The sequence below is a fragment of the Nannobrachium achirus genome (assembly GCF_963921795.1).
Source record: "Nannobrachium achirus genome assembly, chromosome: 4".
NCBI classification, from domain to species: Eukaryota; Metazoa; Chordata; class Actinopteri; order Myctophiformes; family Myctophidae; genus Nannobrachium; species Nannobrachium achirus.
In genome coordinates, this window is record NC_137813.1 from 21,516,751 (window position 1) to 21,531,750 (window position 15,000).

The following is a 15,000-nucleotide window of genomic DNA, read 5'->3' on the forward strand; positions in this document are numbered from 1 at the left end:
ACCTGTGCAGCGCCGGGGCGGTCACGATTGTGACATTTTACGCGATGATTAATTTTGTCATACATATTGTCGTTGTCGGGTGGAAACCTCGTATGTTCACGACCGTTCGTTTTGTATTTATCATTTTAAAAATGAACTAAACTAGTGAAAACAGCAGATCTACAAGCAGGCTGTTTTCACTACTTTTGTGCGACAGCCTTGTATGATGAAGCAGGGCTTTGCTTGGTGAAAAAAACGTACAAATGTGAAACTTGGAGATACGAGGTTTCTGCCCGACAGTGACGATATACATTATGAGTTGTTGTCGATGTTGTTGTAGTCCAAGGGTCTTCAACAGGGGGTCCAGGACCCCTAGGGGGTCCTCAGAGTTACTCTATGGGGTCCTCCAAATCTTTGTGTGACTTTTTTCTAATGTTTTATATTAACCACGTGAACCCTAGTGTCCATATTCTGAGAACTTTAGCCAAAAATATTTTTGGCAAAGAGGTTTGGTGTAGAGGGGAAAAAGAGCAGAGTAAGTACATAGTAAAGGTCAACTTTATTATTAAGTATTGACGGTTTGAGTGGTTAAATCTGAAAACACAAATTGACATGAATCCAAAATACACTGATGATTGTTTGCTGTCAGAAAATGAAACTATGGAATCTCTGAAAAGGTTGTGGGGGTCCCTGCTTCATCTCTCTCTCTCAAATACTGTATACTGCTATGCTACAACTGGACAACTGAATTTCCCCCTTGGGATAATATTATAAAGGTATCTATCTATCTATCTCAACTAAGGGGTCCTTGGCCTGAAATTGTCTTGCATTGAGACCTCTGCCTTGTGTCCACAGGTGATCCCAAAAGACTACAAGACCATGACGGCCTTGGCCAAGGCCATCTCCAAGAATGTGCTGTTCGCTCACCTGGACGACAACGAGAGGAGGTAACGAGGCATGAATGCACCCACATGCATACAGATATGTGCACGACATGTTAGTCCAACGACAAGCCCCATGAATATAACCCATTGTTGCCTTTGAGCACTTTGCCCCGGCGGCCACTGCGTGCCAGTGTTGCCTACACTGGGATCTGGTTGAGTCTACAGAGACACAGAGGGAGAGGGAGAGGGGAGGAGAAAGGGAGGGCTACATGGGCACAGAAGCTGCAGTGGGGGAGAGGAGAGGGCAGTGGCGTCAGTTCAGAAAAAGCTAAGGTATGGCAACATGACTGGTGTCTTGCACGCGTGCAAGACACCAGTCATGTTGCCATACCTTAGCAACAGAAGTACTTTCTATTTTTTCCCCTCGTTTCTACGGTTTCTTGGGCTGGATATGGCAGCCGGAATGGTTGTTCAAGTGCAGCTAAACTTGGCATGTTAGTAAACGTGCCGCAATTAACAATAATGCATTGCACCTGTGCAGCTGACCTGCGGAACCTGGGAATATACCATTTTGTCAAGATGGGGAGAATACAAGTGTGTAGAATATAATTATAATACCTTGTTAAAGTGACCATTTTGTTACATTTTGCAGTTGTAGTTATTTTACTGTAATTTAACAACATAATAACCAGAACAGATAGACAAAGAGACATTCATGGATTTATATTTAAAAGTAACTTTTATTTCCCCCCCTGGACCCAGGGTATGGCAGCTGCCTACCCCTGCCATACCCAGTTGACGCCCCTGGGAGAGGGTGCCGCCGGGGGCACAGATGGGTGGGTACGGGGGCGCCTGTTGTCTTGTGTGTGTGTTGTGTTGTTGTCAGTAGCCATGGCAACGCGTTGGGTTGTCAGTAAAGTGCAGTGTGTTCGGATGTTGGGCGGGGGCGGGATTATGTTACCCAAGAGGCAACGATTCTCCACGGACCCCTCTGAGAGGGTCTCTGTTCATCCGAGGGGATGACACAAACAAAACACTGCCGAGAGACAGAGTGTGGGAGCTGTGTCTGTCTGTCTGTCTGTGTGTGTGTGTTTGTGTGTGTGTGTGTGTGTGTGTGCTTGCGTGTGTGCGTGCGTGCGTGCGTGCGTGCGCCATCCGTCCAGTTTCTGCGCCATCTCTTCTCCTCGCCGCTGTGTCTCCACATCCCGTGTCCGCCCCCGTCCTATCCCTCCACCCGTTCCAGAACGTCAGAGAAAAAAGGCTAATCTGTGAGGGTCCGCTCTGGGCATGAGGCAGAGATGGAGTTTTGAGATGGAGGGCGGTGGTTGGTTGGAGGCCTGTGGGAAAAGGACTCTCAGGTGGCTGGTTGGACCCGGCCCGGCAGCCGGAATAGTGTTTCATTGGCGGGGAGAATCCATTATGGCCCGTGGAGGGGAAAACACCGGCGCTTTCCTGTCGGGCTAAAGCCTCGGCGGACCAAACCCAACTGCGCACTTTCCACTCTTTCGTCAGCTGACAATTTACCGCGCTCCTTCTTCTTGGCACAGCAGGCCCTGCAGGGCTCTGATTGCACGTCAGTGCCTCCGAAGCAGAGTCCAAACATGCGATACAGGGGCCCAGACAGCCCCTGAAAAGCCCCTGCGCTTGGGTGGCTGATGTAGTGGATTAGGGTTACGTCGGAGAAACATGTGGCACTAGACCATAAACCGCCCCGAAGGTTCGAATGTATACATAACCCCTCGGCATGCCAAGTTGTGTCACAGGCTTCCTATGTGTGCCCGCCCCTCCCCGCTCGAACCCTCTACTACGCGATGTCAAATTTATATGACTGGCTGTCATGTTCGCTGTCTCGCTATGCACAGCTAGCATCAGCCATCAATACAGTTGGGGACAGGAGTCCATTGTTGTGGGACGTTGAACATGCAGCTAGAAGATTTCAGGCTTCTTGAGAGCGCTGCATGGGCTAGAGGTTGTCTGTTCGGCTGGATTCTGTCAGAGCTTGGCAGATCGTTGGCTAGGTCCATTGTGTCCAACTTTCTCTTGCTCGCTCTCTCTCTTTCTGTGTCTCACACTCACACAGTCTCCCTCAGTCTTTTTTTCCCCAAGTTAGCCAGCTACTGAATTACTGGCCTGGACGATTTGGCCGAACCGGCGGTTTTCGGACGCATTGCGGTCATGTTGCGGTTTTCATGGCTCCGGAACCCCAACAGACAGCAGCATATCGACACGTGGCTAACTCACTCTCTCTCTCTCTAGACCATTCAGCAAGTTGACTGCTGCCTGGACAACACATTGCTTGATGTTAGTAAAGCACTACAGTAAGCTGATACACAAATGGCTCCTAGGTAGACGAACAAGGGCTAAGCACAGTAGTTTGGGTTTCTTCTGTTCCAAAGCTGGCCAAAACTTTAAGCGTTACTACTCTTGACTAGGGATGGGACGATAAGCAATATTATCGTTTATCGTGATAAAAAAACACTCACGATAATCGTATCGTGGAGATTTAATTTATCAGATATCGTCCTCCGTCATGCACTTGGATGAATTCACCTTTTATTTGCCGAGCTGCATATCTGGTACCATTTAAACCCTCTCTTGGTAATACGTACTTATAATATACGTACTTGATACAGACTTTTTTTCACTCTCTACCAAATCTCTTTGCCAAAATAGCCGATCTACGAGCTTGTAGATCTGCTATTTTTTCGCAAATGTTTCGCCCCAAGATAATGGATCTTGGGGATATTTAGATTATCACGATAATATCGTAAATCGCGATTTCTTTGGTCACAATAATCGTGTGACATGAAATGTTCATATCGTCCCATCCCTACTCTTGACCAGGCTAAGTGAGCCATAGTAATAATGGAGAAGAGGCCCTTACACAAGGTAGCAAACGTCCAGCGCTGTGGTCAGTAGCTGTAGTCTGGTTGAGTGGTGAGGAGGAGGAGGTCAGTAGCTGTAGTCTGGTTGAGTGATGAGGAGGAGGAGGAGGATACTCTTCTGTCCTTGGCATTGATTGAGTCATGCTGTGAGAAGTACATCATCTTCTCTAGACGTACCAGAGCTGTCAAGAGCTGACGCACATCAGCAGATGGGCTGCCATCACCGAGCCCTGTCTTTCTGCTCCCCCCCTCCCCTTCTCACTCCCTCCCTGCTCTCTCTCTCACACGCACGCATGCACACTTGCAAGCGCACGCTCGCATTGCCGCACGCACACGCACGCACGCACGTACACACACACACACACACACACACACACACACACACACACACACACACTTTCACACCTTTCTCTCTCGCACCTAATGTCTCTCTCTCTCTCTCACACTCACACACACACACAAACACACACACACACACACACACAACACACACACACACACACACACACACACACACACACACACACACACACACACACTTCGACTGATTGGTTAATTGATTAGAGTTGAATGATTAGAGTTGATTGATTGATTGATTGATTGATTGATTGATTGATTGATTCATCATTCATTCATTCATTGATAAGCATAGTGTATATGTCATAGTATATTAGAGAAACAGCACATTCGAGACGCGGAGCACTCGTGGTGCGGCACGGGGCGGAGCAAGCGGTCGCCACAACAACGTACTCCAGGCGGTGCGCCGCTCTATTGTCCACGACACTGCGAGCGGCTACCGAAGCCCCCCTGTATCCACGAAGCCCAAACGAGTTACGAGGCCCCCCTGGGTCCACGAAGCCCCAAGCGGCGCGAAGGCCAGCGGACCTTGGTCCTGCTCTTCGCCCCCGAGCGCCGCAGGCGCGAGTGGCCGCGAAGAGCGGGCCAGGGCCGCGCGGCCGGCGGAGCGCCGCGCGAGTTACGAAGCCGTGGTGAATGCAATCGTTATATTTATGCCCAGGCCGTAAGGCCTGGGCAAGCGCACGTTAAACGCCCTGTCCAAGTGACTACAATGGAGCTAATGGCTAGGCTAGGCTAGGCTAGGCTAGGCTAGGCTAGTAAATAAAGAGTAAACACTTCCGGTCTGCGGCGAGTTCAAAGCGTGACGTAACTCTCTTATATACACTCTGGTGAATGGCAGAGCAGTGGCTGACGTCGCCATCTGGTGGTGATTAGTGTGTGGTGAACGTCAAAACGAGTGCTCCTTGACAACTTTTACTGGTTTCTTGAACATACTGTAACATATACATTTCGTGAATCTTCCTTAATTCTTCTGTTTTTAAAGATTAAGAGTAAATGGAGATGGAGCTAGCATGGCTGCAGCTGTAGACTTTGGTATGTGGCCACATGAATGGTCTGGGCTTATTGGCAAACGGTAGACTCGGCTTGGCTTGGCTGCATCAGATTTTATTTTTTTCGCATACAGCAAACTGTTTTCTGAGAGGGAAAGAGAGAGGAAGAGGGAGAGAGGGAGAGAGAGAGATGGAGGGAGAGGGAGAGAGGGAGAGAGAGAGAGGGAAGAAGAGAGAGTAATTTGGCTGGTCTGGGTCCACGTACGCCAGGGAGACATTTTGTATCATTAGTCCGTCACTGGTTATGTAAGCTGAACACAACGCGATTTGTTCCCCCATTAGCAGTTTATTATACCATCATCCCATTCAGTTTATTATACCATCATCCCATTCCGTAATCTGGAGAAAAACAATGAAGACCTCTTTGTCGTCGTCCCCCACCCCTGCTCGCCCTCTCCCCGATGTCCCTCTTTTTTTGTCACCATCTGTTCTCTCTCTCTCTCTGTATATATACAGTATACATGCATAAAGTATACACACTTACATACATTTATAAATATCATTTCCTGTGGCTCTTCCAAGGCGAGCCGTCTGCTAGAGGGTCTGTGTGTGTGTGTGTGTGTGTGTGTGTGTGTGTGTGTGTGTGTGTGTGTGTGTGTGTGTGTGTGTGTGTGTGTACTGCATGTCTGTATGTGTATGTATGTGCGTATGTGTGTGCGTGTGCGTGTGAGTGTGCGTCTGCTAATCTCGCCTGAGCAGCACCAAATGCACAGAGGCATTTACTCTCCCAATTCTTTTCATGTTACGACTATCTTTTACCTCCTACTGTGTGACATCGTCATATTGAGGTCATACAGTAACAGCAGGTGACTGACGTCATAGATTGGCGTCCCAGATCTGCATGGAAGGCACGCTGATATTGGACCCTGGCTTCTTTTTTTCTCTTTTTTTTTTTTGCCTGCTCATGCAGGATTTGTGATGTGACCTTCTAGGAATCCTGGGGATGTTGACGGCCTCTGCACTGAGCAGGCGGTACCAGTCCTTTACAAGACAACTGCCAAAAGTAGAGCCCTTCCTTTTGGCTCTAATACGTACAGTATCGTGCTGTCGGGCAGAAACCTTGTATCTCCATATTTAAACTTTTTATGTTTTTATCAATGTGTAAATGAAATTGGTTATGAAATGGTTTTTATCAATATTTAACCAATGGAATGTTTTAACAAGAGCTTCTGACTAAATTATAACCCTTTGGATACATTTCCAGGAGAGATTTCATCCATTCATTCCATTTCTCTGTTAACACATCTGGTGCCAACCCTGAGTTTCCCGAGTTTGAAAAGGTACAACCCCTGTGCCAACCCCAAGTTTCCCGAGTTTGGGCCGTTAAAAAAAAAAAGAAAATCAAAAAAATGTTTTTTTCAAAATGTTTTTTGGACCTCCAGAAATGTATTAGGCATGATCGCAATCGCGAAATTGCATGTTTAACCCCCATACCAACCCATTCTTTGAAACATGGCAGCCATGTTTGTTTACATCTGAAGAAAACATCTGAAGAAAACAATCTATCTATAAATGCGAGAAGTCTCTGCGTGTGTGTCTGTCTGTCTGTGTGTCTGTAATCCGCGTATCTCGAGAACCGTTCGTCCCACCGGCTTCAGATTCGGCACGCGCGTTCCCCGCCGCGGCACGGAGTGCAGTGCCGGGCCTCGACCCGACCCGACGCGCGGTTTTCCCGAACCGGCGCGAAACGTTCGGAATCTCCTTATGCGGGCTGATTGTTGACATCAGGCTGTACCGGAGGAAATCGGCGCAAGCGCTGACTCATTGTGACATCACTTCATAAAAGGCTCTGACATCACGTACGTACATGAGTCAACAAAAAATCTCTGTGAGTGTGTATGTATGTATGTAATCCGCGTATCTCGAGAACCGTTCGTCCCACCGGCACGCGCGTTCTCCATATATGGGAATAAAATGAATGCCCGTATGCGGAGCTGATGTCTGACATCAGAGTTTTCCGCAACCGGTACTGTGTGTGCAGAGATCTTCATATATGGGCATACGTGGACAAAGACAAACAGATGGTCAAAACGGGTCCTATGACAACAGGTATATTGGGGTTTGCATTAAAGGGTGGGGCATTCATGGGTTTGCACCGCAGCAGGTAGTGCAGTGCTCGGCCTCGACCCGACCCGATACACGATTTTCTGGAACCAGCACGAAAGGTTCGGATTCTGATGTCTGACATCAGGATTTTCCGGAACTGGCACTGTGTCTGCATAGATCTCCATATATGGGCATAAAATGGATGCAGACAAACAGATACAGATATCTCCATATATGGGCATAAATGGACACAGGCAAACAGATGGTCCATCTGTTTGTCTGTGTCCCTTTATTCCCATTATGGAGATCTCTGTATCTGTCTGTGCCTCCGACTGTGTTGCAGACACAGTGCCGGTTCCCCCTTTAATGCAAACCCCATTATACCTGTTGTCATAGGACCCGTTTTGACCATCTGTTTGAAAAAGCGACAGAGATCTCATATATGGGCATAAAATGGACGCAGATAAACAGATATCTCCATATATGGCATATATGGGCATACAATGGACGCAGAATCACAAAGATCTCCATATACGGGCATAAAAGGGACACAGACAGATACAGAGATCTCCATATATGGGCATAAAATGGACGCAGATAGACAGATATCTCCATATATGGGCATATATGGGCATAAAATGGACCCAGAACTATAACTGCAGTGATCTCCATATATGGACATAAAATGGACGCCGACAGACAGACAGATACAGATATCTCCATATATGGGCATAAATGGACACAGGCAGACAGATGGTCAAAACGGGTCCTATGAAAACAGGTATAATGGGGTTTGCATTAAAGGGCGGGGCATTCATTCCCTATTTACATTGTTCCGAGTTGGCCAGGTCGCCGACTAGACGCTTCTAGTGGCTAATAAATCATGATTGCCTGAATGGATTTCCAAGCGGATTGTGCATGGGCGTGCACGATCCGTGCACTATAAATTACATGGAAGTCTATGGAGACCATGGCATCGCGGGACATTGAAGAGAAAAAATCATTGCAACATAAGTGTTAATTTCTCTTCTCATTCTTTTCCTACGTACCTTTCCATCTTTGGTTCAGTGTCTCGAGTTCTGTAGACGATCAGAGAAGTGCCACATTTTTGGAATGTTATTGCTCCGCACTCGCATTGCTCTTATCTCTTTGTGTCTCTCTTCATCCGTTCGACCGGGGGTCTTCAACCGGGGGTCCGGCCCGTCCGGGTAGCTCAGTCGCTAGAGCTCTCTTCTTTGTACCACAAGGTCATGGGTTTGATCCCGGGCACCGACAACTCAGCGTATGAGTAGCACGGCTTCGTTGCGACAAGTTGTGCGTCAAGTACTGTAAGCTGATGGTAGGTGTGGCGCTCCTCCTCAGCAATCCATCTCCCAGGGGTCTAGCGCATTGTAACGTGGACAGACTCCCGCGTATTAACGGCTGATACCGACAATAAGCCACTCCCCACCTACGTTTGTCAAATAGCTTGTGAGCTTGTAGATCGTCTATTTTCGGCAAAGAGGCTTGGTGTAGAGAGCGAAAAAGAGCAGAGCAAGTACAGAGCCAACAGTCAGGTATACCAAGTATTGAGAGTTTAAGTGGTTAAATGTCTGAAAATACACATTCACACATTGTGTATTTTCTGGTGTAGATGAAGGCTTGGCGCCGAAACGCGTACGTTGTTTGTGCCACGCCATCGTATACACTTAAATAAAAGTGCCTTAAATGACAGTTCCGTGAGTGCTGGTATTCTCTTGTTTAGAGATTCTCTTGAAAATAGACATTAACATGAATCCAAGATACTTGTATTAATAGAGGAGATAAATCCAAGATACTTGTATTAATAGAGGAGATATAAACAAATAAACAAAACATCAATTAGAACACTGATGATAGTGCTGTCAAACAAGTCAATGAACCTTGTATCTCTATCTTAGCTAGGGGTTCTTGGCCTGAAAAACATGCAACGGTTACAATGCTGCAGGTCCCGCTCCAACAGTCCCATGTTGAGAGTCATCCCACTACAATAACATCGCTTTAAAGCTCTTCCATATTTGACACAGTGCAACGTAATACTGCCTCTGCGTTAGAATCTGTAGCACCTTCTCATTACTGTCTGCCTGTCAGTCTGTGCTGCCAGCCCTCTCTGCTCCCTGAAAGAAGTGCTTTCGTTTGTTTGAGAAGGGGAGAAAGTTGCCACATCCGTCTTCTTTCTGTCAGGCGGGCTGAGATATGGGGATGAGTGTACAGTTACAGAAATGGGGGCCCGACAGACAGAGAGACAGACAGACAGACGGAGAGACGGACAGAGAGAGAAAAACGATACGGGAGGGCCAAGTACAGAGCAGGGCCACCTTGCTCAAACTAATACACAGCCTGCACCGGATTTGTGTCCTGTACTTCAAACCCTCAACTCATACTGTGAGCATCGTAGGGAAAGCAGGGGTCATGTGTGTGTGTGTGTGTGTGTGTGTGTGTGTGTGTGTGTGTGTGTGTGTGTGTGTGTGTGTGTGTGTGTGTGTGTGTGACCACCTGGAAGCCACCTCAAGGACCACTGGTGGTCCCCGGACCACTGGTTGAAAATAGGGATGCGGTATCGGTACTCGCGGTATCGGTACTCGCGCCGATACAACCCTATTTTGCTGTACTCGTACTCTGACGGCAGTGGCCGATACCGAACAGGGGCGTCACAAGGGGGAGAAAAGTGGGACTGGGTTACTGGGGCTCAAGGTGAAAGCCAGGGCCTTAATTATTTTATACTTTTGCTATTGAAAAATAGCAGATATGCAAGCTCACAGTGCCGCACTGCAAGCTTGCAGATCTGCTATTTTTTAAATACGCCATGAAGAACATTGCGGAGCCTGACTGTCATACTGGTAATTGTGGTCACAATGACCCACAGCGCACCGGCGCCTAACTCTGTCCCCACTAGGGGGAGCACAAATCCAGGATTTTTTTTTTTTTTTTGGCGCCGCAAAGCGGCGCCGCGAAAAATCGGATATTTGCGGTTCTAAAGTCGGCCCTGCGGTCCGCGGGGCACCCAACAAGCCAACACACAACACAACACAACCACACTGACCACAAGTCCACAACCATGACCACAGATCTGCAACCAGCAGCTACCAATATTTACAAGCAAGCAAGCATCTCATCACACGCACGCACGCACTCACTCACTCACTCACTCACACACACACACACACACACACACACACACACACACACACACACAACACACACACACACACACACACACACACACACACACACACACACACACACACACACACACACACACGGAGGAGGAGAGAAGAGGCTCCACAGTGAACAGTTAGTTAAATAAAGCCATGTCTTACCTTGAGAAAATGACAAGAAAATATCCAATTTTATATTGAGGTGCCCAGAAGAAAGTTCCTTGGAGGCACACAACACAACGTGCCATGTCATCCAGCTTTTGAACAGCGTCAAAAAGTTTAGTTCACGTATGGTAAATGTAAAAGCTATCCACATGTCCTATGGATGTCTGTAGTTAACCCCAGGTAGCATATTCCACTGTGAAACAACTGTTTCATTCTGTTATTTAGATAAAGCCATGCATGCCATGTTTGTTGTTGTGCAGCGCTCTGTCAGCCAAGGTTCAGACAGTCACTGATTGGTTGAGAAACCAGTTGTTACCTTTTCCACTGTTTGTAGCAATAACTTGGCTCGTGTCATGTGGTAACTTATTCAAATAGTCCATACAACTTCTGTGTAGATAACGATGATTTATTACTTCCAGGGCCAGGCAGGAACATACAGCATAAACGTCATGTTTTCACTATTAATCCACTTGTATTAACTTAACTTCTCACTAATATATTCTCCCCAGCATCACACCGCACATTCACTTCCGCGCCGGTCTCAAAACACAGCGTCAACGTCATCCCGTACTGCTCCTAAGCCCACCCCCTTAAAGGCACAGGCTTGGCATATAACACAGTAGACCTATACCTCCCGCCCCCCATTCGCTGTGATTGGTTTAGAACTTAGAAGCCATGCTATGGGTGCTTCAAAGGGTCAAACAAGGCGAATTTCTGACGTTCTTCTTCTTAATCACATTTTGTGATTATATGATCGTGAATAAATAAAAGCAGGGAGGGGGAGCCGGGCTCCCCCGACTGGCAAATAGGGGGAGCCATTGCTCCACTTGGCTCTATTGAATAGGCGCCAGTGCCACAGCGGGTGCACGCTGAACGGAGTGAACGCTGGCATTCAGCGGCAGCAGGCTGTCTGTCTGTCTGTCTTTCTGCTGCTTCAACATGAGTAGGCCTACATTGAGTGATTTAGCAGCATCATTCATCATTCATTAATCTTAAAACTTGCTACGATGCAAAGTTTGTCTGAGTGCTTTGCCTTTGATGGAGAAATCAAATCCAAAAAAGGCGACTGGATGTGAATCACTCACTCATTACCTCGGCAGCTCGGCTCGAGCCTGTTGCATCAGTGTGATCCGCTCATCTGAAGAATAATCCATTTTGAGGTGAGATTTTGAGAACATGGAGAAAGTAGTCTCAGTCATAAGTTGGCTGCGAATGCCATAAATAATGGTTTAAAGTAGGCCTAACAGTGATGAGAGATGAGCGAGATGAGAGAGGTCGCTTAACGAGAGGAGTCCTGTCAGTCCAGCTGCGCTGCTGTGCGCTGTGCTGGGGAGTTAATTGGTACTTGCCCTAGTTTTACGTCTTTCACTGGTGATGTAATCAATTATTTTGGAGCAGATTCCAATAGTATAAACATTATTAAAAGGCTTTCATATACTCTTGATATCTTTTTCAAATAAGGTTTAGCCCAGGGGTCTTCAACGTTTTCAGGCCGGGGACCCCCAAACTGATGGGGAGATGGAGCAGGGACCCCCTACCACCTCGTAGGGTGGGGGGGTCGGGGCTACGACATATTTTTTATTTTAAACATGTACAAGTTACAGCGAGCAGGGTGGGCCGTACCACTACCATTTCTAAACATACTACTTATTAACTGAGAACAAATGTCAATAATATCAACAATCTGTCAATTGCATAGTAATCATGTATTCAAGCTATTCAAAATGGATAGAATCATGATTTATTTTTTAACATAAATGTGGAAAAAGGCAAAAAAAAACATTTTTTGATTTTTTTTTTTTTTTTTTTTAAAGCAATAATTTCGCGGACCCCCTGCAGTACCTCCGCGGACCCCCTAGGGGTCGCGGACCCCCTGTTGAAGATCCCTGGTTTAGCCTAATAGATTGAAATGTGCTAGATTTAGGCTATTTTCTGCTTGTTAATGTCAATAAATAAATTCCTCAATTAATTTTCGGTTATCCGAATAGGTTTCAAAATTGTCGTGTACATGTCAGTGAAATTAGTCGCTAGGAACATCCCTAATGTTAAAATTTGTGAGGATGACAACACATTGTTTTGTATTATTAATTGTACTCGTATCGGTACTCGGTATCGGCGAGTACTCACAATGAAGTACTTGTACTCGTACTCGGTCAGCAAAAAAGTGGTATCGGGACATCCCTAGTTGAAAACCACTGCTCTGTACCTTCCCCGCTGTGGCCGGATGCCAATGCCACCTGTCTGCTGTCCCAAGCTCAGCCCACATAAGATCTGCTCTGCTCCCGCTACAGTGGAGAAAACTCCACAGGTCTCTCTCACTCCCACACACCCACACACACACAATTACATTGTTGACCAAGGGTCTTCAACAGGGGGTCCAGGAGCCCTAGGGGTTACTACAGGGGGTCCTCCAAATCTTTGAGTGATAGACACTTTTTTCCTTTTCATATTAACCACTTGAACCCTAGTGTCCATATTCTGAGAACGTTTGCCAAAAATAGATGATCTACAAGCTCAAACGCCTCGAAATGCGAGGCGTTTGAAAAATACTAAGTACAGAGTGAAAGGTCAAGTTTATTGTAAGTATTGAGTTGACGGTTCAAGTGGTTAAATATCTGAAAACACAAATTGACAAGAAGCCAAAATACACTGATGATTGTACTGTCAAACAATGAAACTATGGCATCTTTGAAAAGGTTGTGGGGGTCCCTGCTTCATCTCTCTCTCTCAACTAAGGGGTCCTTGGCCTGAAAATGTTGAAGACCCCTGTTGTAGACATTTAGCTGATGACTTAGGACGAGTGCGAGAGCAGAGTAAACGGCATGAACCCTATAGTCAGCAAACAACAGGGTAAAATGGCTACATGAGAGGAGTGGTGACAAGAAAAACTATTTAGTGCTTCAAAGTAACTAGGATGCCAGGTAAACATCAGCGTTAGCGCCCATCTAAACAACAGGGTATCTAAATATCACAATAGCACACATACATACCGGTACACACACAATCACAACTCGCTTTCACTAAGCCATCTTTTCATCCTATCTGCCGCTGTCCTAATGCTGCTGTCAGGTTCAGGTGGAAATGGTCGGATTCAAAGTTGAAGTGATCCAACAGGCACTGTTTGTTGTCTTAATTGCCACTCACACGAGCGCATGCACGATCCCTCCCTAGGTACACTACAGTTTACAATAACGTAGGCATTTACTGTAGCAGACGCTCTTATCCAGAGCGACTTACATAAGAAAAAGTATACGGTCAGAGTATGTGCCGTGAACAACAGTCTGAATGCTATTAACCCTAACCTAAAAAATACCCAAAGAAAAGTCTTCTAAAATGGTTTTCTGAAAAAACGATATAATTTCTATATCAGTGGTGCTCAAACATTTTAATGTCAAGGACCCCTATAATTATATGTATTTGACGACGGACCCCATCTAAAAATATTTTGTTCCAGGGACCCTGAGAAAGAAAGATTTGAGTTACTAATGTTCGCTTAAAAAAAATGATATATATAGCCTATATATATATTGAAAGATTTGTAAACATTTTCAAAAATAGCAGATTTACAAGCTCGCAATGGTGCCGTGCTTTTTTATATTTAAAGCATAAAATAATGGTTAAAGTGGTTAAAATGAGTGACACAGATGCGTTTCAGGTCTTAATGGGTTAAGAGAAGAAGAGAGCCGCGCCAGCAGCTCTGGAGATCAAGGACACAACACTCTGTGCGATAGAGGACGATTAAACAGAGCTGTATGTAATGTTAACAGACCTAGACACGCCTTTGCATCAGAAACAGATTGGAATATAGCCACACACAAACTCAGAATGTAGGTCACAACTGCATTCCCAGTGAGTCAGGCCCAGCTGGGAGTGTGGACTTTTGATTAACACATCATTAGATACTCAGGCCATATTGTCTCATCTCTATGCCACAGACAGAGTTCCCAGGCACCGCCAGGCATGCGTGCGCGTAGGGGTGGGCGATATGGAAAAATACAATATCACAATAAATTTCCAAGCTGTATCACGATACACAATCTTATCACGATTCTGTTTTTTGTTGGTTTTTATGGTCATTTTTCAAGGTTTCACTACTTACAGTACAACCACCTCTACAAGGTAACAAAAAGGAAAAAGGAGTAACAGACCATTTAGACCAGTGGTCCTCAAAGTGGGGTCCAGGGACTCTCTGGGTTCCTTTTGGGAAGTCTAAATTTGACCCTTACAAGAATGTAACTCTGACAGTATACAAATTAAAGGTTTCCTTGACATTTTAAAGTTTGAGAATGAATCTCTGTATTAACAATTCAACAGGATTTTTTTTTATAAGGCTCCCTCATTGTATCACTATATGTACGATATCTCTGAAAAGGCATATCGTGGGGGGCATTCGCCATTGTATCGTCTCCACGATATTTATCACCATATCGGCCACCCCTACGTGCGTGTCTTTCCT

The 15,000-nt window shown here is 46.1% G+C and overlaps 1 protein-coding gene across 1 annotated transcript in view; it reads left to right on the top strand.

Moving 5' to 3' along the window:
* LOC308282753 (cAMP-dependent protein kinase type I-beta regulatory subunit-like) overlaps positions 1-15,000 on the top strand; it is a gene marked incomplete at both ends in the record, with an annotated part of 131,256 nt that overhangs the window by 36,605 nt on the left and 79,651 nt on the right. Inside the window, one exon of the mRNA XM_080723140.1 lies at positions 835-926. Within this exon, the coding sequence (XP_080579266.1) occupies positions 835-926 (92 nt within the window). The remainder of the gene's footprint in view (positions 1-834; positions 927-15,000) is intronic.